Source organism: Sus scrofa, chromosome 8 (genome assembly GCF_000003025.6).
Source record: "Sus scrofa isolate TJ Tabasco breed Duroc chromosome 8, Sscrofa11.1, whole genome shotgun sequence".
Classification (NCBI taxonomy): domain Eukaryota; kingdom Metazoa; phylum Chordata; class Mammalia; order Artiodactyla; family Suidae; genus Sus; species Sus scrofa.
In genome coordinates, this window is record NC_010450.4 from 37,744,121 (window position 1) to 37,770,723 (window position 26,603).

Sequence of the window (26,603 nt, forward strand, 5' to 3'; positions counted from 1 at the left end):
CATATTCATTGCAGAATTATTTACAATTGCTAAGGCATGGAAGCAACTGGAATGTCCACTGGTGGATGGATGGATAAAGAAACTGTGACACACAGACACACAAACAAATACACACACACACACACACACACACATATATATATACTTTCACAGAAATATTATTTAGCCATAAAAAAGAAAATCTTGTCATTTGCAACAACATGGATTATAGTTCAAGGGCATTATGGGGGATGAAATACACCAGGTAGAGACAAATACTGTTGCCATATTTGTGTGTAATATTTTTTAAAGCCAACTTCACAGAAACAGAGCATAGAACACTAGTTGCCAGGAACTGAGGGAAAATGGGGAGATATAGATCAAAAAGTACAAATTTTCAGTTATAAGATGAATAATTTTTGAGGAGCTAAAGTACAGCAACAGCAACTATAGTTAAAAATACTGCATTATATACTTGAAGTGTGCTGAGAATAGATTTTAAGTGTTCTCACCATATACAAAGAATTAACTATGTGAGGTGATGGATGTGTTACTTTTCTTGATTTTGGTAATCATTTCAAAATGTGTAAATATATATATATATATAAAATCATCACACTGTACACCTAAAATAGATAAAATTACATCTGTCAATTTTTCCTCAATAAAATGGTGAGAGGGAACACTACTTACTGAGGTTTTAAACTTTCTTTACAATTTTTTTGTGCTTAGAGTACATCCCACCAGGGATGTACAATCAATATACTCTGCTCTAAGTTCAGTTGGAATAATTGCTCTACTTTGAAATACAGTGAAATACACTAACTTGAAATACAGTGAAATACACTAACTTGAAATACAGTGAAAATAATCTGTTGCTTTGTTTTCAATTTTTACTGAGTTTTTCCTCTGGTATAACTTTATTAAATAAATCATTTACCTGATGCTAAATCAAAATTACATGAAAGATATATTTAGAGATGTCCTATTTTCATCCCCGTCATCTCCATCCTGTCCATCTTCCTTCAAAAGAAAACATTTTTCTTAGTTTTTCTTGTTCCTTCCACAGTTCAATTTTAATACAATTAAATTTATTTATAATATAATTTAATTTAAATTAGGGAAATTAGGGAAGCAATCCCGTTTATCATCACATCTAAAAGAATAAAATACCTAGGAGTACATCTACCTAAAGAGACAAAAGACCTGTACTCTGAAAACTATAAGATGAAAGAAATCAAAGATGACACAAATAGATGGAAAGACATACCACGCGATTGGATTGGAAGAGTCAATGTTATCAAAATGACAACACTACCTAAGGCAATCTACAGATTCAATGCAATCCCTATCAAATTACCAAGGACATTTTTCACAGAACTCAAACAAAATATTTTAAAGTTTGTTTGGAAGCACACAAAAGACCCAGAATAGCCAAAGACATCCTGAAAAAGAAAAACGGAGCTGGAGGAATCAGGCTCCCAGACTTCAGGCTATACTACAAAGAAACAATCATCAAAACCGTGTGGTACTGGTGCAAAGACAGAAATACAGATCAGTGGAACAGGATAGAAAGCCCAGAATTCAACCCACACACCCACAGCCAACTAATCTATGACAAAGGAGGCAAGAACATACAATGGAAAAAAGACAGCCTGCTCAATAAGTGAGTCGTGCTGGGAAAACTCGACAGCCACATGTAAAAGAATGAAATTAGAACACTCTCTAAAAATAAACTCAAAATGGATTAAAGACCTAGATAGAAGACCAGATACTATAAAACTCTTAGAGGAAAACATAGGCCAAACACTCTCCGACATAAACGACAGCAACATCTTCTCAGATCCACCTCTTAGAGTCATGACAGTAAAAACAAAAATAAACAAGTGGGACTTAATTAACTTCAACATTTCTACACAGCAAAGGAAACCCTAAACAAAACAAAAAGACAACTCACAGAATGGGAGAAAATCTTTGCAAATGACTCCACTGACAAGGGGTTAATCTCCAAAATTTATAAACACCTCCTACCACTCAATACCAAAAAAACAAACAACCCCATCAAAAAATGGGCAGAAGATCTAAACAGACAATTCTCGAAAGAAGACATACAGATGGCCAAAAAACACATGAGAAGATGTTCAACATCACTCATCATTAGAGAAATGCAAATCAAAACCCCTAGGAGGTACCACCTTACACCAGCCAGAATGGCCATCATCAAAATGTCTACAAACAATTAAGTGCTGGAGAGGGTGTGGAGAAAAAGGAACCTTATTACACTGTTTGTAGAAATGTAAATTGGTGCAGCCACTGTGGAAAACAGTATGGGGATTCCTCATAAACTAAAAATAGAACTACTATTTGGTCTAGCAATCCCACTCCTAGGCATCTATCCAGAGAAAACCACGACTCCAAAAGACACATGTACTCCAATGTTCATTGCAGTACTATATGCAATAGCAAAGACATGGAAACAACCTAAATGTCCATCAACAGTGGAGTGGATCAAGAAGATGTGGTACATACACACAATTGGATTGTGATGATCATTGTACACTATAAATGTAATAAATTCATTGAGTAATAAAAAAATGATCAAAAAAAGAAAACATTTTTCTTAGTTTTTCTTGTTCCTTCCACTGTTCAATTTTAATACAATTAAATTTATTTATAATTTAATTTAATTATATTATATAAATTAAATATAAATTATATTTTAATGTAAATAATATATATGTCCCCTTTCTACTTTTTTTGGCAGGGGAGGGAGGGCACACCTGTGGCAGATGGAAGTTCCCTGTCCAGGTCTCGAATTTGAGCCACAACTGCAACCTATATCACAGTTGCAGCAATGCTGGATCCTTAACTCACTGCATTGGGCTGAGGATCAAACCTATGCTTCAGTAGCAACCTGAGCCACTACTGAGACAAAGTGGGATTCTTAACCCTCTAAGCCACAGCAAGAACTCCCCTTTTCCATTTCTCACATAAAAGGTGGCATATTCTCAAACTGTTTTATGCCTTGATTTATTTCAGTATTTACTCTAGAGGCTACTGTACACATCAGTGTACAGAGCTCTCCCTCATTCACCTTCCCAGATGTCTATTGCCTGGCTATTTCTCAGTTTTTGTTGTTGTTTTTGTTTTGCTTTTTAGGACCACACCTACGGGACATCGAAGTTCCCAGGCTAGCAGTCCAAGCAGAGCTACAGCTGCTGGCCTACAGCATAGCCACAGCAATGCCAGATCTGAGCCGCATCTGCAATCTACACCACTGTTCACAGCAACACTGGATCCCCAACGCACTGAGCCAGGCCAAGGATGGAACCCGCAGCTTCACGGTTCCTAGTTGGATTCATTTCAGCTGTGCCACGATGGGAACTCCCTGGGTTTGTTTGTTTGTTTGTTTTAACATTTCCTTCCTATTAGATATTTAGGATGTTTCCATTCTTTTGTAATTACAAATAAATGTCAAAGCATCTAGGTTTCTGAGAGATACTCTTTATCAGATTATAATCAGACTATTCTTCCTTTTTTAGGACGTGTCAAATTTTAACAAATGCTTTTGCTTCAGCAATTGAGATGATCAATAAGAGATCTGCTTTATTAATTGAGACAATAGATGAATAAAGTGTCTGATATTAAGCTTTTCTAGCATTTCCACAATAAGGCCTTTTTTCACGAAGATGCAATATATTTCTAGGTTTACTAGAAGTGGTTGTTGATATTTTATTTTACCAGCTTTGCATTTATAACTGAGATCTGTATTAGTCTGCTCAGGCTGCCCTTACAAAACACCATAGACTCTGTGGGTTAAAGAACAGAAATTTATTTCCTCACAGTTCTGGAGGCTGGAAGTCTAAGATCAGGGTGACAACACAGTTGGTTTCTAGTGAAAGCTCTGCCTTTGGGTTATCAACAGCTGTCTTCTCAGCTTGTGTTCACATGACCTTTTTTTTGTAACAGCATGGACAGGGAGGGCAAGTTTTCTGGTGTCTCTTCTTACAAGTGCACTAATCCCATTGTGAGGTCCCACCTCATGACCTCATCTAATAACCCTTATTACCTTCCTAAGGCCTCATCTCCAAATAGCATCACAGTGGAGGTCAGGGCTTTAATATGAACTTTGGAGGGACACATTCAAGTGATAACATCCCAGTCCTGGCCCCTCAAAATTCATGTTGTTCTCACATGTAAAATTCACTCCATCCCAACATCCCCAAAAGTCTTAAGTCATTCCAGCATGAACTCTAAAGTCTAGGGTCCAACGTTTCATTTAAATATCATCTAGGAGTTCCCATTCTGGTTCAGCGGTTACAAACCCAAATGAATCCATGAGGATGCAGGTTCGATCCCTGGCCTCACTCAGTGGGTCAAGGATCTGGCATTGCTATGAGCTGTGGTGTAGGTCATAGTCACAGCTCAGATCTGGCATTGGTGTGGCTCTGGTGTAGGCTTGCAGCTGCAGTTCCAATTCAGCCCCTAGCCTGGGAACTTCCACATGCCATGGCCCTAAAAAGATGGAAAAATAAAAAAGAAATATCATCTAAATCATACATGGGTGAGACTCAAGGGTATGATTCATCCTGAGGCAGAATTCCTCCTTGAACACTGACATGGCTAGATGTGTTCCCACACTTCACCTGCTTCACTGCCTCTCATGATTGACTGTAACATGACCACTTGGCCAACTGTAAACTCTAGAATAAGCAAAGACTTTTTTTTTTTTTTTTTTTTTTTTTTTTTTTTTTTTTTTTGCTTTTTAGGGCCACACCTGCGGCACATGAAGTTCCCAGGCTAGGGGTCGAATTGGAGCTGTAGCTGCTGGCCAACACCACAGTCACAGCAACGATGGATCCAAGCTGCATCTGCAACCTACACTACAGCTCATGGCAACACAGGATCCTTAACCCACTGAGAGAGGCCAGGGATTGAACCTTCGTCCTCATAGATACTAGTCGGGTTCACTTCTGCCGTGTCACAAAGGGAACTCCCTAGAATAAGCAAAGACTTTTGACTTAAGGTCTTCATTTCTCTCCCATGGCAGCCCTCCTATATTATTTTTTCTATTTTTGGTTGATTTTTAAAGACATAATATGGTAACATAGCCACTGTGGCTTAATAGCCATCAGGTCATCATAAATCTTATCTCCTGAAACGCATCATCTAAAGGCTGTTGTTCAGTGCGCATATGTTAACAGATAACCACAGCAGAGCAAACTCTCTGCATCTGATTACTTAATAAACCATGGAAGAAGCAGAAAGTAATTACAAGGAGGGAACTGTAGAATTCCTCACCTCCCAATTTCTGAGGGGATAAAATTCTCAAGTACCTATAAAAGCATGGTTGGCCTTCCCATAAAATTGAAAACTAAAGGCTCTGTTCAATTCAACTGACATATATAATGGATACGTTTTTGAATCTAAGAATGGAACAGCTTAATCTGATTAAACATGGAAACTCCAGGAGAGACCTTTAAAATAAAACTGTCATAATTGTAAATAAAACTTCATGGTGTTTAGAAAAATGATGTATTTATTATAGAATAAAATGGTCTGAATTAGTAATCTTGTCTCCAAGAATTAAGAGTTGAAATGGATTGTCTCTGATCTTCTCACAGAATTTCTCAAGTTAAAAATAATACAAGGGAGTTCCCGTCGTGGCGCAGTGGTTAACGAATCCGACTAGGAACCATGAGGTTGCGGGTTCGGTCCCTGCCCTTGCTCAATGGGTTAACAATCCGGCGTTGCCGTGAGCTGTGGTGTAGGTTGCAGACATGGCTCAGATCCCACGTTGCTGTGGCTCTGGCATAGGCCGGTGGCTATGGCTCCGATTTGACCCCTAGCCTCGGAACCTCCATATGCCGCAGGAGTGGCCCAAGAAATAGCCAAAAGACAAATAATAATAATAATAATAATAATAATAATAAATAATAATACAGGGAGTTCCCGTAGTGACTCAGCAGTAATGAACCTGACTAGTATCCATGAAGGTGTGAGTTCAATCCCTGGTCTCGCTCAGTGGATCTCACCTTGCCCTGAGTTGTAGTGTAGGTTGCAGGCAAAAGTGAACTGATGCTCAGATCTGGTGTTGCTGTGGCTGTGGCATAGGCCAGCAGCTGCCGCTCTGATTGGACCCCTAGGCTGGGAACTTCCAGATGCTGCGGGTGCCACCCTAAAAAGACAAATAATATTTATAATAATAAGTTCATGTCTCAAAAGCAGATACTAGACAACCAGCTACTTGAGGACAGGATTTTTAACTAACCCACTATTATAATCTACACAGCCAAACCCCAGAGTTTGGCACCAATCAATAGCTGCTTATACGCAAATGATGCTTCCCAGAGTATGAACCTAGCCTCTCAGAAATTGAGAGGTCTCACAAGCCTGGAAGGGTACTCAGATGTCAGAGTGACTGGACCAATTAGAATAATCATAAGCAAGTACTGGGAGTCTTATCAATTCAAACACCTCATGCAAGTGTTAAGCTAACGAAGCAGAGCAGCAAAATAGAAGAATAAAATATGTTAACACTGGGAGACAAGGAATGGTTTGCATCAAATGAGAACTGACGCAAAGCTTTTGGCTTAGAAAAGACATTATCATACTCATTTCAACTGCAAGTAAGTGAAAAGACATATTCTCCAAAGGCTCGAATAAGAGCAAACAGATTCCCACTGGTGGGTTTCTTGCTCTCAACACAAAACTGTACAAAGACCAAAAACCTGAGACAGTCAGCAAATTGATTGACTCAGGCAAAAGAATACATACAGTGCCAATTTTCTTTCAGAACCAGAGAGTAAAGTAAATTCCACATTTTTAAACTTTTAGGTGAGAACTTGACTTTTAAAGGATCATTTTTGTCCTTGAATTTGAGCAGGACTGTTTCTGTAATGCTGTTATCCATATGCTACTGTTTTTCTTTTCTCTCCATGGATCCAGGGTATTGGGCTGTTCTTCCTGAAGAGGAAACTGGGATAATGAATCTTGAGAGGGAAGTTTGGAGCCACCAGCCTTTCTGACATGACTGTTTAACTCTGACTCTCATCTGCTGTATTCATGTGTTGTAGGCACATTATGTGTAGAGGCACAGGTCGCCTGTGGGCTACAGCAGGATTCATTTTGGAGAGAGCGTCTGGGAGTCTTGCCCAGAAATCAGCACAGCAGGATGAATGGGACTGTGGCCAAAGGAGAATGAACCAGGCACTGGTCCATTACCCCTTTCAAAACCTTGCTCTGCAAGTCATTGAGTTCGCCCTCTCTGGGAGGAACTCAATACATCCCAAGGATAGAGTCATCTACAGACGGAATGATAAGGAAGGAAAGGGGAATGGGAAGATAAAAGAGACATTCAATTTCCTTTCTTTGTCTCCCAAGACCCAAGCAGGTCTTTATTAGAATGCTACCATGGGAGTTCCCACTGTGGCGTGATGGGTTAAGAATCCTACTGCAGCAGCTTGGGTCACTGCATAGGTGCAGGTTCCATCCCCGGCCGGGCACAGTGGTTAAAAAGATCCAACGTTGCCACACATGTAATGTAGGTCCAGCTGTGGCTGAGATTCAGTTCCTGGGCCAGGAACTTCCATAATGCCATGGGTGCCGTCATTAAAAAAAAAAAAAAAAAAGAATGCTACCATGTTAACTAGATAAGCATTGCTTCACTCATTCTAGCTTATATATTGATGTTAACCAGAGCCCATGTCCAAATCTCATAACTATTCTTTAAGCCTTATTAAACTAAACTATTCCTAAAGAATATGATTTAGTACATGGAGACGGCAACCAACTGGACTTGAATCTTGGAGTCTAATACTGATGGCTGGCAGACCACATAAAGGGATGGTGTCCAGGGTCATGACCAAGGCCACAGAGCTGTTTTCATATCAATGTAGAGCTATTACAGACATTGCAAATATTATGTATGCTTATCTGCATCATAAAATTACAGTTATTGACCTCCTGCTGGCATCATTATTTAATGGGTTAATAAATAAATACATGCATTACTATATCATGAATTTCTATTTCTAAAATTTTGATTACTGGATTTTAATAAAATTGCCTTTCTTTGTGATTCTGTGTAACTTATTTTAAGCGCCAAAATATTATCCTGAGAAGGCATCTACAGGCTTCACCATGTTGCCAGAGGAGGCCTTTGCACAAAAGTTAAGAAGCTCTGCAGAGTTCCTATTATGGCTCAGCAGGTTAAGGACCAAACCAATGTTGTCTCCGCGAGAATGCGGGTTCCATCCCTGGCCTTGTTCAGTGGGTTAAGGATCTGGCATTGCCACAAGCTGTGGCATAGGTCACAGATGCACCTCCAATTCGGCCTCGGACCTGGGAACTTCAATTTGCCACATGTGAGGCCATAGGAAAAAAAAAGCAGCACTGCTGTTCCTGGGGATGTGACACCAACAGCTGGAATTCAGGTACCTTAAAGTAGTATTTCATGAGTTGAAGAATTATACAGGCTTTTTCACAGGCAGAAAGTTATGGAAGTACACAGAAAATTACCAATATGCATAAATTAAGTAGAAATGACACTACAACACTAATAAGATTTAAACTAATTATATTAATGAATGAATATTAACAGCATTCTGCTAAAATACCTTGAATATGTTGCTAACTCCTGAGACACAAATTCTTCTGCATTTAGGAAGCTTATACGACTGTATACCCTCATTGTGTAAGTTGGTTTTTCCCTATTTGAACTTACACAAAGGTGGCCTTTGTACAACATGGCAGTATGTAATTTAACTAAGAAGAATACCTCTAAGATATCCAAGAATAACTAAGAAGGATATCTCTCAAACCCGCCTCTATTCCTTTCTTGATGGCTGGCAAATGTCTAAGAAATAAAGCTTAGAAGCAACTTTGTCATTAAGAGAAACTCAAACACAGGCACCAAAATTGCATATCAGTACTTGTTATAATTATACAGGTTATCAAGATTAGGCATACATTATCTTTTTTTTTAATTATCCCTGAAATGAAAGCATACACTTAGGCAAGTGTTACAGAGAATTCTTGGATTCCTGCGAAACATCTGAGGTCCCTCACCCCCCCAGATAGAGAAGTACTGTCCAAAAAACAACAGAGGAATGGTAAGCCAGTCACTCACCCACATTTGCATGTATAAGCACAGGTTCCTCCTCCAAACCCACAATAATCTACTGTCAGTTATCGACAGAAGTAGGTACATGACTCTGAAGACAGCATTACTGACTTTTGAAGAATATATGAAGACATCCAGGGTTCCAATCTTGACAGGATTAGAAGATGTCAGGAAAAAAGGAGAAGAGACTTTACCTGGTTTCAGACGTCTAATTGGACTCCCCCTCCCCAGATTCCCACTTGGATAGTTCCCCGATGAACAGTAATCCAAGTAAAACTTCAGGACTTGCTCTGATCCTCTTAGCTTCATATTCTTACAGAACTCACTTTTAAGCTAATGGAAATGCCATGTTAAAAACAGAAAACTAGGAAGTAAGAATAACCAGGGTTTTTGACTGCTATACATGCTTTCTACACTCAGTAAATATGGAGTATGTGTTTAAGGCATTTTGGTACAGAGTTATCAGTGCTAATAGATCACTGCTATTGTGACAGTTTCACTGTCATGATCCAAGTCATTTTATCTTCAGAACAGAGACTGTGTAGTTAGTTCATTGTTGGGGGGTGGGGAACTAAGTAGAAGGTGAATGTCCATTGTTAGGAGAATGGTTGAAATAAATTATGGTATAATGACAGTATTAAATGCTATTCAGTTACTGTAATAATGAATTAGAGCTAAATCACTGTTATAGAGATATTTACATAAAGCATTCCTGAGTGAGAGAAACATGTAAAAAATTGTATATAACAGTGTGATCTCATTTTTTGAAAAACAAAAATCTCAAAACACCTCTGTAAACATGGTCTTCTGTATACATGTATGTGTATATATGTTTATATACAATTGTATGAGCATGGAGAAAACCATAAAATCATACACACTATGTTGTTAACATGGTTTAACTCTGGGGAGAAATAGGGTAATATGATGCAAAAGGAAGAATAAATGATTTATGCAAAAAGGGGGGGAAGTCTTCCAATTAAAATAATATATAATATGATCGTATTTATTCACTATAAAAAGAAAAATCAATTCCCAATGTTGGAGAAATTAAAAAAAGAAGAAACAATAGAGTAAATAAGGAAGGTAAAAGTGATTGAAGGGTAGAAAACACTTCTAGAATGGCACAGTAAGATCTTCCAAAAATCTGTTCCTCCATAAAAACAGTAAAAACACTGGGAAAAGTATCAAAATCAGATTTTTCAGAACTTTGGAATTTAACCAAAGGCTTGTATCAATTAGAGGAACATTTTTTCAGGAAAAATGGCTGAACCACAGTGAGAACTATGAGCTTTGTAGCATTTATACTTGCCCTATTCCCATCACCCTCTCCTTCGTTCTGCAGGAGCCTTGAAAACCAATGCCCTTGCAACCATGGTAACTATGAAAAACAGCAACCTAGGAGGCAAGGATGGGGGAAAATGGGTTTGAAGCACCCAAAAAAACCACTCCCAGAGAATTGCTACCATTCAACTTATCTGGAAGCTCCCTGGAAAGGATCCATTCTCAGGACTTGTCTTTATTTGATCTCAGAGCTTTCTCTACACAAAAAATTCAATCCCTGGGATGCTTGCTGAAATCAATCTGTGGCAATTGTTTAACATTACAGTTACCTGAGGCAAGGATATCTTGCAGAAAAAAGAGGCTGACCTAAACACTTAAAAAGAAAAACTAGGGAATAAGATGTCTGAAAGGGCCTTTGAAAATCTTTGACATTTTCCCTGGGATCTAGAAGGCCCAAGCTGTGTCCATATCCAAGAAAGATGTGAGAAGCCAGTCACAAAAGCCACATATTTATTGTATGATGCCCTTTATATGAAATGTTCAGAACAGACAAATCCATAGAGACAGAAAGTAGATTAGTTTTGGACAAAGGCTGAGGGAAAGAGGAAATGAGGAATAATGGATACAGCATTTCTTTTTACAGTGATGAAAATGTTCTAAAATTAAATAGTGGTGATTGCTGCACAACTCTGAATACACTTTTTAAATACCGAAAGTCCCTTGTGGGACAGTAGATTAAAGATCCAGTGTTGTCACTGCAGTAGCTCAGGTTGCTGCTGTGACATGGGTTTAATCCCTGGCCTGGGAACTTCTACATACCAAGGACACAGCTAAAAAATTTTTTTTCTTAAATACTGAATTACATATATTAGAGGTTAAATTTTATGGAATGTGGATTACATCTCAGAGTTTTTTTTTTAAGTGAATGAGAGGTATGATGCATTCTCATCTGATATGGAAGATTTAGGAGCTGGTCATCAAAGAACACAATGAGAGAACAGAACACTTTATGCTTTCAGCTTATAAGCTGACTCTCTTGTCACTTTTAATTCCTGATTAGAGTTTCAAGGTTATTTTATTTTGTGCCATATCACTTCTAACCCAAAATCTCTTGGTTAGTCAAAGAGTTTTTCCCTTTCCTTAAAATTCATTTTATGCTTAAATATTTATCAGAAGCCAGGATGAAAATAAAACCCAAATACAGAACACAACCTAAGGAAAAAAAAATAAATTAAAAAAAAAAAACACCCTTACTGAAATGTAGTATTGAAATTTAACTATGGGCATTTTCCTTTTCCATATTACAACTGGTTTTCAAAATGCAACTAATGAAACTCCAGATGTAACAGATGTCACATAAGGCCTATTTCACACTTACAAAGCCCAGCTCTGCCACACAGTGTAATTTGGGAGGTAGTCTGGTTAAGATTTTACAAACTGCAGTATCCTATACTTTGGCATGATATTAAGGACTCCCAGGAGGAAATGTCTTAAGGAAAGCCTATTTCCTGGTGCCTTTTGACTAGAATTCTCTCCTTGGTTTTCTACCTAGGATATTGGGCAGGACAGAAAGTCTCGCCACTATACTTTAGGACTGAAGGGAACTCAAATAGCTTTAACATATGCCAGAAATTTAAAATAACATTTTAATTAGAGACTATTTTTTAAAAAGGAATAAAAACAAATTCTCTGCTAGGTGTTAGTACAGATACAAGGTATTAAATAAATATTTTAAATAAACACATTAAATACTATAAGTAACACTGGTTAAATAAAGTGCAGAAATGTGATCAGATATTAAATTGTTGAAATGACTGTAGTTCATTTATTTATTCATTCAACAAATATTTTATTGAGCACTGGCTATAAAACAGAAAAAGAAGGCAGAGTGCTTTCTCTACTCTCCTAGACCTTAAAATTTGCTCAGAAATGCTCCTGCTACTGCAAAGATAGCAATGAAATTAAATAAGAAAGCATGACATGCTTGGAAGAACACTGATCTAGGAGTCACAATAGCTGCATCCCAATTCCTGATTAGTACCACTACTGATGAATACTGTCTACTGATTAGTAAATAAGTGACATTGGATATGTCAACTTAATTTCTCTAAGCCTCAATTTCACACCTTGAAAAAATGGTGTATATTACCTGTCCTGCATACCTCATCAGTTAATCATAAAAGCCACAGGAAAAATAGTCAAACATGCCCTGAAGACTATCAAATGCTCTATACTCACAGGCTAGCAATATTACTGAAGTACATGAAAAATGATCAAATCCCTTACAATAAATAATTTTAATTAATACAGACAGTCTATTGAGGGTCTATGTAGTCAGACGGTAAAACTCAAGGCTAACTGTCAAGTACATTAACAACACAGAATGACACATATTCAAAGGTTTTGACCTTTCTCCATTTAATCATTCTAATTTCACCTGGATTTCCTTTACATGTCAAATTACATTCATATTCTCAAGCATCGTTCCAGCCCTAGTACGAGAAAATGAGTCAAACAGATGCCTAGCAAACTTCCAAACTAAGCAACAAGGACCATATGTTTCTTTACTCTTCAGGGTGTATGTTTGTCACCTCTATTTGAATCTTAACAAATGACAGAACTTTCAAAATAAAGACAAATCCACTTTGTAAAAGAAGATTACAATTGCTGTAATTGCAACCACATTAACTGGACGGAGTTTTTGCTTAAATTACTTCTGCCCCTCTGTTGAAAAACACTCCTTAAGAATAATGAAGAGTTTAAGGCATGTCCAAAATATTAAAAATTTCAAAATTAAACTCATGAGGAAAATAAATTTTACTTGGCCTAATTTGGGTTGGTAGTATGTGGGTAATGAAGATGAATCCATATGAGTTGCTGGTGAACACCAAGCATAAGAAACAGTTAATTCTACCAGTGGTCCGTAAAACAATGGAATCCAAACATTCTCTTTGGGGCTAGAGAAATAAAATAATGCTGCTTTTCTTGAGACACTAGCAAAGATATATTGTGATAGCTTAAGAGTCACCTTAATCCTTACCTTCCTGGCTCAGAATGAAAATAAATATTCTGTCCTAGACCAAAGATGTGATTTCCCCTTGTAGGTTTTCATGAAAGAAGGAGGAACAAATAAGGAAGTAACCAGGGATAGTGGGTTTTGTGTAATTTTCAATCACATAACCTTGTTTTACGAAGTAGAAGGTAAGAATGGAGACAATGGTAGAGAAAGCTCTTAAGAGTGACGGTGCTCTGATTATGATTTATTAGCATTAACTGGGTCCCTTTCCACATTAATCTTCTCCCACCAGCATTCTGGAAGTTGAGTTACTTTACTAAAACATCAGAAGGGTACTGAGGCACAGAGCCGCAATCCAGAGTACATCACCTACTGCCATCTAAGCAGACCCATCCCTACACTTTCCATCTTCTCTGTCTCCCCCAGCTCTTGTTCTGGAGTAACTGAAAAATCCCCCCATTTCTCCTCAAACAGGAGTTTTGCACATGCCAATTTCCTCAAAGCCTGATAATGTGCCAGTCACCAACAAGCAAAATAAATTGCACAGTCAGTAAAACAGAGAAATGAGGAAGAATTCAAAGATCCCTGGAAAAAAAAAAAAAAAATGAGGGGAGAACTCCTGTTAAATCCCTTGGCATTTGATTATAAAACTGCACATCCAGTATTCTCTCTGCAGTCTTCCCCATCTCAAACGTTTTCACCACATAAATGACTGTAAGGCAAATTTGCAATGAAAGATAAATGAACTGGTAGACAGTATGGATGGGTGGACAGTTTGATTTCCAGTGGGTTGAAATGTGTTAGCGTTTCTTCCAATTAGGTAAGTTATTGATGGCTTTATTGAGCTAACGGATGATATGATTTGCCCCTAGCTGGTTTTTTATTTTGAAAAACACTACGCTGGAGGAGATGGAGGCTGAGGACCTCAAAGGTGCAGAGTTGAACCCACATTTTCCATAGAACTTTGGAAAGTCTATCAGTGGATTGTGATGATATGCCAAGAACAAACACCAATGTGGAAGGTTTTCACAACACGATACGAAACTCAGGCACAAATATGCATCCTAGTTTTTGGAAACTGGTACCTCTCTTAATGAAGGAAGAAATTTTAGCAAAAAAGAAAAAGTGCAGTGCTAAATAAGGAGATGAATGAAGAAGCAAAAAAAAAAAGTATAAAAATACTATAAACAGAAGACTTGGAAGACAAGGCACAATTCACAAAATATAATCAGTTATTGGTGCAGTGTTGCCATGAATCTACACACATTTTAAGTGTATTCAAAGATGTTGTATTTAGCGATAAAATCTTTTAAATTTTTTAATTCATTTCTCATGTTCCAGTATGTCATTTTAAATGTCCCTCTTGTATTTTTCATTGTTTTATCTCTTATGACAAAACTGCCTTACAGTTGGATAATTATGAGGCAGAGATGCTTGCAGCAAAGATATCTAAGGCAAAGATACCTAACGGCAAAAGTACCAAGCCAGAAGACACTAACAACAGAGGGAACCTAATTTACTTATTAATTTAATCATCTAAAAATAAGTAACTTAAAACTTAAAAACAGAAGCACAAACTTTCAGAGATGAACCACCATAAAATCAATACCAATAATACTGGGGCAAGCAGCATAAATACTATGCCTCAGACACACTGAATGTCGTCTCTACGTTTTTTTTTTTATTTCTTCCTCCTGTCCTGATCTCCATGGCTGAGCTGATGGCATTTTATGTTTAGGAATAAGACACTTGGCTCAGCTTGCCAGATAAGGGAGCAGAGTTTTCCTGTGTGACCAGTAAGTGGTTGTGAATTAAGAGGATCAGTTGCTACACTGAAAAATCTACCTGTGGGCTCCCCAGACATTAAAGGGCCCGAGCACTCAGCACCTTCAGACTTACTTGTGTTCCTGTGATTTCGGTCCCCTGGGAAAGCAGCATCTGTCGTCCAGGCTGGAATGTGTGGGGTGGGACGGACAGCAGATACCCCAGTGCTCTCATTAGGAACTGTATTTGGAAGAATACCGTCAGACACGTGGACTTCACCATCAGTGACCAAAGGTTCACTCCCATTTGATTTAAAATAGGCTTTTTTCAGTGTTCCTGAAAGACCAAAAAAAGATACTTATAAAAATTACTAGAAGTATTTATTTGGAAAAAAAAAAAAAAAAACAAACTAGGAAAACTCTCGAGCTACTTTCCCAGGCAAACACAAACAGAAAGATGATGGCCAGCAAAGCCACCAGCTTCTTGGGAAAACCAACAGTTTCTTCTACAGGAAATTCACATAACCCTGCAAAGCGACAATTGCATCTCATGATCTAAAAGTTTAGAAACTGAGTTTCCCATCCAGGTTTCCTAGGGCCCAGAGAATGTAGGGTAATTCTACCTCACCTGGGACTCAACACAAATAAAATATGGTGAATCTGGAGTTCCCGCTGTGGCCCAGTGGTTAACGAATCTGACTAGGAACCATGAGGTTGCGGTTCAATCCCTGGCCTCATCAGTGGATTAGGGATCCGGCATTGCCATGAGCTGTGGTGTAGGTTGCAGACTCAGCTCGGATCTGGTGTTGCTGTGGCTCTGGCATTGGCTGGTGGCTACAGCTCCGACTGGACCCCTAGCCTGGGAACCTCTATATGCTGCAGGTGCAGCCCTAGAAAAGACCAAAAAAAAAAAAATTGTGGTGAATCTTATAGCATTTCCTTCCTACTTTCTCATTCTTCAACTTTGCACATTATTTTATGCTGCTCAGTAGCCAGGGCACAAGCTATCCATATCTATCTTTCACAAGGACAAGAATGCCCACCGACCTCCAGTCTTATATTTCTCCACATTTTGCGTGAAATTTCAGTGAACTACACATAGCAGATAATAAGAGCTCAAATATTTACCAAGATCTAAAGAAAGTTGGAGTTTCCGTGTGGCTCAGCCAAAAAGAACCCAACTAGTATCCATAAGGATGTGGGTTCGATCCCTGGCCCCACTCAGTGGGTTAAGGATCCAGCATCGCTGTGAGCTGTGGTATAGGTCGCAGACTAGGCTCGGATCTGGTATTGCTGTGGCTGTGGTGTAGGCTGGCAGCCGTAGCTCCAGTTCGACCCCTAGCCTGGGAACTTCTATATACCACACATAAGGCCCTAAAAAGCAAAATAAATAAATAAATGAGAAATAAATTTAAAAAGAGACTTAGAGAAACCTCCCAAATTTAATTCCAGCAAAGAAGAAACTAAATTATCTTCATCTTTGACCAGAAGCAAGCAATAAAATATGATTATAAGAAATAGGCATTAAAGTAAGACTACCACATGGCCACTTTCTCAAGGTGTTTATTCATGGACAAAATAAAAGAGTCCAACTCAAGATTATTAGAAATCACTTAGCTTTGGCTTTAGGCAGAATTTTTTTTTTTTTTTTTTTTTTTTTTTTTTTTTTTTTTTTTTAGGGCCACATCCTCAGCATATGGAGGTTCCCAGGCTAGAGGTTGAATCAGAGCTGTAGCTGCTGGCCTACACCACAGCCACAGCAACACCAGATCCAAGTTGCATCTGCAACCTACACCACAGCTCCTGGCAATGCCGGATCCTTAACCCACTGATCGAGGCCAGGGATCAAACCTGCATCCTCATGGATGCTAGTCAGATCATTTCCACTGAGCCATGACAGGAACTCCTAGGCAGAAAATTTGAAAACATTGAAAGAGATCATGTATTTTTAACTCAGTCAAAATAAATATACTGTTTCCAGAATACAGCACTCTAGGTGAGTATGCCACTAAAATAAATGCATGTCATATTGATCCATTATAGAAATACCCAAGGGAGATATTTTTTTCCCAAAAAAGTATTTACAGTGAATGCTCTAATTGGCTCTCACTTTTCCCAACAGTCCATGGACCATTAAAAATAAAAGAAATATAAATAAAATGTTTAATATCAGTCTCTGGAAAAAATTTCACTGCATGTGCTTGACACTTGGAAAACATTAACGACAAATCAAAATAGAAAAGCAGCTGTTTTCTAGCTAACTAAGGTCAACTGTTTCATCTGCCAAAGGATTCCAAATAAAACAGTGGACTATAAAAGCTAAATCACGACCATGTGGTACAGGTAACACATTCTCTGAACCATCTGCGTGATTATGAGTAAATATGAAATGCAACAGGTGAAATGAAAGCCTTCATTCAATTGTTTTTGCTTTTCAAAATGATCTGCATATCCTAGATCAATATAAATGTACATGATAGACTTCATTACTGTATAATACGTATTTCATTCATCCAGAAAAATTGAGTCATTAATTTGATATAATTTTATTTTTCATTAGTTGCGCTCTTCTTTATTAATTTTGGCATAAAGTGATCTCCTGTTATTTCCACTGATGTGGCTGTAATGACTATATGAGGCCCATAAAGTCCATTTACTTACCACACTCAAGTCAGCATCCAGCTCAACACACTTTGAGCAAATGCCAGTTCCTCAGTTATATCCTTGAGCAATTCATTTAAAGGGAGTTTGTTATCATACAAAATGTTTCAAAGGTTGTTCTTCACGTTTTGTTTGTTAAGATTAGTCTTATCAATAATCTGTCCTTTGTCTTTTTCACCCAACCACAGTGGTAGCAGTGTTAATGGTATCTGTTTAATTTAAAATATTCTTTCAACACTGACTTTTTCAGGAAACACTGACTTGGATAACAACTTCCTTGTGGGGGAAAAACAAAAACAAAAAAAACAGGCAGCCTCCTTGCTCTTAAACTCTACATATCAGAGTTGGCAGAATTAGAAAGATAACACATGGTATATGAATGATAGCTGCTGTAATCAATCTCCCTACACTATATTTTTGAGAGGAAGACAAACAGAGACAACAAACTTAAAAGACCTGTCTTTAAAAGCCTGAACTCACTAGGCAATTTGTTTTTCAAGCATCTCTGGAAACTGATCAACTGTCAACTCACAGTTGGCCCTCTATTAATGCATTTTTTTTAATAAAAAGCACAAAAAAAAATAGAGTTCAGTAAGACTAAACACTGTCCAGCTACACCACAATGAGCCATAAAAACACAGAAAGTCATTAGCCAAAAGCAGAGTACTCGTTCTTCTAGTGATGCCCCGTCCTTTCCCACATTCCTAGTTTTATAGTGTTGTGGTTAAAAGTACAGGTTCTACAGCCTGACCACCTGGGTTTAAATCCCATCCCTCCTACTTACTACCCCTGGAACTTTGGAATGGTGCCTGGCACAGAGTAAGTCCTCAATAACTGTTAGTCATAACTACACAGTAATAGTAATGAAAGTAAAATTGTCTTCCTTAGGGCCGCTAAGGTACTTTCAAATAAATGCCAATTTCCTTTGACTCTAGTGCATCCCAGCAAAATAAAATGCTAAGGAAGTTTTCAAAAGGGAATCTCACTTAACCCACTTTTGGTGTGAAAGAACTGTGGCTCTTTCCTGCTAAGTTATTAATAGAAGGCCACATTGTATCAAGGTTGTACTGCTTGAAAGTGTTTTAGACATAATAGTTCTATTTAACAATGTTTAAGAAACAAGTCTGTAATTCCAATAATAATGGCCAAGCATCACTGACCACTTAGAAGGAGTGGGTTGAGCAAAATAAGGCGGTAGGCAAAATAATGACCCCCTCCCCCAGAGACATCCACATCCCGATTATCAGAACCTGTGAATTGGGTTACTTTATATACCTTACATGGCAAAGGGATGCCGCAGATATAAATTTAGGAATCTGAGACAGGGAAATTATCCTGGATTATTCAGGTCAGCCCACCATAGTCCCTGGATGTGTCTGAGCTACACAGAATGATAAAAGACTCAATGGGCCACTACTTATTTTGAAGATGGAAAGGGACCACAAGCCAAGAAATGCAGGAAGGATCTAGAAGATGGAAAAGTCAGAAAGCAAGTTGCCCCTAGGGTCTCTGGAAGAAATCCAGAACTACCAACATAATTTTAGCCCACTGAGATCTATTTTGGATTCCTGACCTCCATAACTCAAAGGTCCTATATTTGTGTTGCTTTTAGCTACCAAGTTGTAATAGCTCCATAGGAAACTAACACAGGCATCTTACTCAGATCCTCATTCTGGGCATCTACTGAGTTAGCCTTCCAACGATCCTATGAAACTGATGCTCTTCTTTAGCAAGTTTCAGAGAGAAGGAAACTGAAGCTTGTAAGAGTTATTTAACCCAAGAATTCAGTTGGGATGTGACACATACACACATACCCACACACATCCACATCCGCTTCTCACTTTGGACAAGTTTAAAAAAATCTACCATCCTATGCATGTAAACGATTTTATTTTCCTATGATGTGAGTTTGAAATTAATTCTTCATCTTTCTATCTCTAGCCACATGGTAACACATTTAACTTTGCATTGTCTTTTTTACTGTTTTCTTTCTTTCTTTTTTTTTTTTTTTTTTTTTTTTTTTGGTCTTTTTAGGGCTGCTCCAGCAGCATGTGGAAGTTCCCAGGCTAGGGGTCAAATTGGAACTACAGCTTCCAGCCTACACCACAGTTACAGCAACGCTGGATCTGAGCCAAGTCTGCGACCTACACCACAGCTCACAGCAACGTCGGATCCCCACCCCAGTCAGCAAGGCCAGGGATCAAACCCGCATCCTCATGGATATTAGTCGGGTTCCCTAACTGCTGGAGCCACAACAGTACCTCTAACTTTGCATTTTCTGTGTGCCAGGAACGATGCATTTACTCTCTACAGAGAGTCAATTACATAATTTAGTAAGGGGTTCTTATCATCAAGATGTTTATAGATTAGTTGAGGGAGAAAGGCATGTGGCCTAAAAATACAGGCCAGGCTACAAATGCTTTGAGAATGATATGGGTAGGACAGCCTGGTGATAAAAATTAGAGAAGGAGCTGTCCTTCCTTTTGAGGAAGTCAGGAAAGGTTTCTTGGGGGAGAATGATCCTTGAAGTGAATCTTTAAACAATGATGAGGGATTTTCTAGGTCTGAGCCAAGCATTTGTGGGGAAGTGGGAGTTGTGGTGATAGGGCATGGAGAACTTTCTACATAGAATAAAGGGGGGAAATATGCAAAAGCTGAGTAGCAAGTAATTAAACATGGCTAGTACCTGGAGGACTGGCCAATGAAACAAAGTGGAAACCAGATTATGAAGGGTATTCCTGTTAAAGGTTTGGAGCTGATCTTACTGAGACAGAGAATTTTGGAAGGGTCTTAAATGGGGTGGAGGATGTCCCCTCCAGTGTGGCTGACAGCATAACGACTTGGCCTTAAATGGGATGCAATGCTAGAAAGATCACTCTGGCCACAGGGTGATGCTTAAAAGGGGCTAAGTCTAGCGGACAGTTAGAATGCTACCCCTATAGTCCAAAGTGGGAAAAGAGAAAGGCCTGACCCAAGGCAAAAGCAGTGAAAACCAAGGAGACATGTGGGAGAGAGCTTTCAGAGGCAAAATTGTGAGAGCATAACAGAAAGAGTCAGAGGTCCCTTCAAGGTTTCTGGTGTGAATTACTGGGTAAATGAAGATAATTACCCAGATAGGGTGGTATTCGTTAGTGCTAGTCATTAAATATTTCCAATTCTTTCCCATTCCACTAGGGTACATACTGGGGTTAGATTTTCTGACTTCATTCTCTGTCTCTTGACATCTTTGATGCTGGTCAAAGGGTACAAACATCTAGTTATAAGATGAATAAGTTCGGGGGATCGAATGTACAGTGTTGTGATTATAATCAGTGATATTGCATCATATACTTGTTAAAAAGAACTGCAAGGGAGTTCCCTGGTGGCCTAGCAGTTAAGGACTAGGCATTGTCACTTTGGTGGTTCAGGTTTGATCCATGGCCCAGAACTTCTGTATGCCATGGCACGGCTAAAAAAGAAAAAGAAAAAAAAGAAAAGAAAAGAAAAGAAAGAACCTCCAGTGCTCTTTTTCTTTTTCTCTGGCATAATAACCACAAGGGTTCAAGATGATGGCTGGGAGTTCCCATTGTGGCTCAGTGGAAAAGAATCTGACTAGCATCCATGAGGACGCAGGTTTGATCCTTGGCCTCGCTCAGTGGGTTAAGGATCTGCTGTTGCCATGAGCTGTGGTGTAGGTTGCAGCTGCGGCTCAGATATGGTGTGGCTGTGGCATAGGCCGGTGGCTACAGCTGCAATTTGACCCATAGCCTGGAAACTTCTATATGCCGTGGATGTGGCCTTAAAAAGACCAAAAAAAAAAAAAAAAAAAAAAAAGATGGCTGGTCCATCAATTTAGTCTCTGAATGACCTAAAAAAGCACAAACAACCCCCCTTGCCATCTTTTGTTGGTTTGTTTTGTCTTTTTAGGGCCACACCCACGGCATATGGAAGTTCCCAGGCTAGGGGTAGAATCGGAGCTGCAACTGCTAGCCACAGCCACAGCAATGCCAGATCCAAGCTGTGTCTGTGACCTACACCCAAGCTCACAGCAATGCCAGATCCTTAACCCACTGAGCAGGGCCAGGGATCAAACCCTAGTTTTCATGGATACTAGTCAGATTCGTTACCACTGAGCCACAAGGGGAACTCTCCCCCCTTGCCATCTTGCATGAGTGAGAAACTGATCTTTGCTGTTTTTAAACAAGTTCCTGCTGTGGCACAGGGGGTTAAGGATCCAGTGTTGCTGTGGCTATGGCAGCTATGGCTTGGATTCGATCTCTGGCCCCAGAACTTCCATATGTCAGGAGTGTGGCCAGCCCCCCACCCCACTAGTTATTATTATTACTTTTGTTATGCAGTATAGCAGATCCTGCCCTGACTGATACAGTAGATAATTGAGAATGAAAAATCAAAGTTGTTTACTTTTGGAATTATTATAAATATATTGAGTATAAAATGCCTCTAAAACATTCAAGGGGAAACAGCCTAAATCTAAAGCAATCTAAACATTTCCTCCCGAAAGCCTTCCCAGAGTCCTCCACAAAAGCACATCTTTGTGTTTCCAGAGCACACTCTGCTTATATCACAGCAAACTCAAGTGAAACCATCTGTTCTCTTATCTGCCTCCTCAAAGGCAGGAACGTATGCCTGCTTCTCAAGCTCCTTGTGGAATGCTTGGCACCAGTGTAGGTCTCAATATTTTTTGAATGCATGAGTGATGAAGTTACAGGAATTGGTGACCTCATCAAGAGAGGTATGGGTGTAAAGTGAGACAGAACTTAGCACAGACACCCAAACATTTTACTGGATAGGTAGAGAGAGATGAGCTTAAGGAGATGGAGAAAGAGCAGCCAGAAATAGAAGGAAAATCAGAAAGAATAATATCCAGGCAAAGCAGAACATTTTGGAAGAAAGTTGTAGTCAGCACTGAGCAAGATCATCTCTAGACACCACACCTAAATGGAAGGAAGCATTGTTGGCACCAACAATGGACATGCTCATTGTGAACAAAAGTAAACAGAGATAAAGCACTGGGTCTCTATCGAAAACTCTTGTTCAAACACGCGCGGCAATGTTCCCAATGCGGCACGTTCACTAGAAGGACATTGGCAGCTACGGTCAGAACAGATTTAGTAGAATGAAAAGAAGAGAAAGAGGCAAAGATCAGATTGTAGGGGGTTAAGGACTGGATGAAACACAGAAATCACCTGGGGATCTCGTTAGAAGGCAAATTCGGCAGGTCTGGGAGTGGAGGTGGGGGTGAGGTGGGATTCCAGATTCTGCATTTCACACAAACTCCTCAGAGATGCTGCTGTGGCTGGTCCACGACTACCCTCTGCCTACAAGACCACCCTTCCCAAGACTTTCGCCATTAGGTATAAACTCAGACCTGAGGAATTAAAGAAAAAATACTCTCAAGTTTGAGAACTCTATGTCGTTGAGTCTGCACAGAAGACCAGGGATATTAAAGGAATTTGGAGTTTTAAATAAGAAATATGGACTCAGGAGTTCCCGTCGTGGCGCAGTGGTTAACAAATCCCACTAGGAACTATGAGGTTGCGGGTTCCATCCCTGGCCTTGCCTCAGTGGGTTAAGGATCCGGCGTTGCCGTGAGCTGTGGTGTAAGTCGAAGATGTGGCTTGGGTCCCCGGTTGCTGTGACTCTGGCGTAGGCCGGTGGCTACAGCTCTGATTAGACTCCTAGCCTGGGAACCTCCTCCATATGCCACAGGAGTGGCCCTGGAAAAGGCAAAAAGACAATTAAAAAAAAAAAAAAAAAGGAAATGTGGACTCAGGTCATACAAAAAAAATCATAGAAAATCTCAAGGTTTTGGCATAAGGAAATAAGGATCTGGGAGGTTTTCCATTTTAAAATGATATTCAGAACACACCATTTTAAGCTAAGAAGTTAAGATCCTTATCATTCCAAATTCTTGTAAAAGCCACAAGCTGCTAAGAAATTGGCTAAGAGAAAAAGTACATTTAAGTTCAGTGATGGCCAGCTCATCCAGCATTTTTCAAGAGGAAAGTCACTTTTGCAGAGGAATATTTATTTTGGATTCAAGACAAATGGACTATTTACTGTATTTCCTATATGCTCCACTTCTATGATTTCTTTCTTCCTCATTGCATGACAAAAATAAAAAATTAATAGGCTCATATAGACTTTTCACAGAATCAGGAAAACTAAGAAGGTAACCCGAGGCGATTCTTCATAAGCTTAAGGCTAAAAAACGAAAATTTATTTTAGATGTGAATAAGTTCGTGAGCCTTTGAAACCAAGTTTTCAACAGCTGGGAAAGAAAAAGTTCTGAACTTTCTAATGAGATTTTGGGGGACCATAACTTTGGTGACATCAAACCGAAATGAAAAAAAGTTTGCAAAAATCAGTGCAGACCATATTCTAACGCACCAAATTGTAGGACTCTTGCAATAACTTCCCATTTTTTCTTCTCTCTGCCACATCCTCTACCCACTTCAACCCATTCTCCAGACAGGTGTCCAAAGCACCTGTTAACAGCCTCAACCAGATCAATCACGCCACCCCCTATTCCAATACCCTCATGGTGGAGGTCACGTTTAAAGTGCCTCGCAGAGTTCCTGCTGTGGATCAGTGGTAACGAACCTGAATAGTACCCATGAGGACGAAGGTTCAATCCCTGGACTCACCCAGTGGGTTGAGTATCCGGCATTGCTGTGAACTGTGGTGTAGGTCGCAGATGTGGCTCAGATTTGGTGTTGCTATGGCTGTGGTGTAGGCCAGCAGCTGAAGCTCTGATCTGACCCCTAGCCTGGGAACTTCCATATGCCATGGTGATTAATCAACCATATGATCAGAAAAGAAAGTCGTGGACTTGGAGAACAGACTTGTGGTTGCCAAGGGGGAGGGAGACGGGAGTGGGACAGACTGGGAGTCTGGGGTTAATAGATGCAAACTATTGCCTTTGGAATGGATAAGCAATGAGATTCTGCTGTATAACACTGGGAACTATATCTAGTCACTTGTCATGGAGCATGATGGAGGATAATATGAAAAAAAGAATGTACATATATATGTGTGACTGGGTCACTTTGCTGTACAGCAAAAACTGACAGAACACTGAAACCAACTATAATGGAAAAATAAAAATCATTTAAAAAAATCAACTGTGCGATTATTTTTTATGTGCCCTTCCCTACTGAACTAGGAAGCCCATGAGGGTAGTAGGCTTGATTCAGGGCTGTGCCCAAGGCCTACAGGATACCGCCTTGCACTTAACACTCAATGTTTGTTAGACAATGACCTGTATCAAATTTTATCCACAGTTTTATGTCTGATCAATGTTGCACAACATGTCAACATGACTTCACATTAACAGTTGCATATGTAATATGGATCTATGTTATTTATATATTTATATATAATTTAAGACGGGTATCAGTCCAAGCACTGATAAAACAGCCCATGGCACAAGTGGACTCTGGTAGTTATGGGATGGCAGTGCAACCCGGCTGCCAGTTTAGTTCTTGCAAGAGAGGAATGAGTCTCTGAAAGCAGCTCTTAGGCCGAAGCATAAAAGTCATGTGAAATTTGGCATCACACTGCAAATCCAACAGTCAGTCAACTGCATTTCTTCCGAGCTACTTTATTGGTAATTAAACCATCTATTGCAATGACTTGGTTGCAGGGATATGTGGTTGTGGATTATGGGATTATTCTCATGAGCGGTCATAGTACACAGATTTTAGTTCTTATGGATGGAGTTAAAATGAGATAAGCACATTTTGGATCAAATTTTCTGTGTAACAGAACTATTTATTAACTAGTTATATAACATTCATAATATTCATAAGCAAAATCCAATGCTTTACTCTCACAATGTATTCTGTCACCTATAAAAACACTTTCACAGGTATTTCATTTGATTATTTCATTTGACTTCCAAAACAATTCTGTGAAATGAGTATGAATTATATTCCTCATCTCACAGAGAAGGTAACATCTCTGACCAAAAGTCCCAAGACTCATAGGCGTTCCTGTCGTGGCATAGTGGTTAAAAAATCCACTGGCCTTGCTCAGTGGGTTAAGGATCCAGTGTTGCCATGAGCTATGATGTAGGTCCGAGATGAGGCTCAGATCCTGCATTGCTGTGGCTGTGGTGTAGGTCAACAGCTGTAGTTCCAATTAGACCCCCAGCCTGGGAACCTCCATATGCCGCAGGTACAGCCTTAGAAAAGACAAAAAGACAATAACAACAACAAAATAAAGTCACACAACTCATAAACAGAAAAGGAAGATCCTTAACCTACACCTCCTAATGTCGAGTGGCAAATTCTTTCCTCTATGTCACATGGCCCTTTAGTATTAGCCTGTAACTGAAGAAAGAAAAACCTAGGTATAGGAATTCCCCTGTGGCACAGCAGGTTAAGGATCTGGCATTGCCACTGCTGGGGCTTGCGTCATTGCTGTGGTACAGGTTCGATCCCTGGTTCAGGAACCTCCACATGTTGTGGTCAGAACCAAAAAAAAAAAAAAAAAAAATTGCACCTTTCTCATTCTTCAATTTTCCTTTCTATTTCTTTCAAACCCTGAATTTTGGCATTCCCATTGTGGCTCAGCAGGTTAAGACCCCGACTAGTATCCATGAGGATACAGGTTCAATCCCCTGCCTCACTCAGTGGGTTATGTATCCAGCATTGCCATGAGCTGTGGGGTAGGTTGCAGATGCGGCTCAAATCTGGCATTGCTGGAGCTGTAGTACAGGCCGGCAGCTGCAGCTCTGATTCAACCCCTAGTTCAGGAATCCCCATAAGCTGCA

General features: G+C 39.4%; 1 protein-coding gene across 7 annotated transcripts in view; it reads right to left on the reverse strand.

The window, feature by feature from the left end:
- Positions 1 to 26,603, reverse strand: part of CORIN (corin, serine peptidase) — a 280,415-nt gene that overhangs the window by 213,309 nt on the left and 40,503 nt on the right. For all 7 annotated transcript variants that reach the window (XM_021100577.1, XM_021100574.1, XM_021100573.1 and 4 more), the window contains one exon: positions 15,303 to 15,503. In XM_021100577.1, the coding sequence (XP_020956236.1) occupies positions 15,303 to 15,503 (201 nt within the window). The remainder of the gene's footprint in view (positions 1 to 15,302; positions 15,504 to 26,603) is intronic.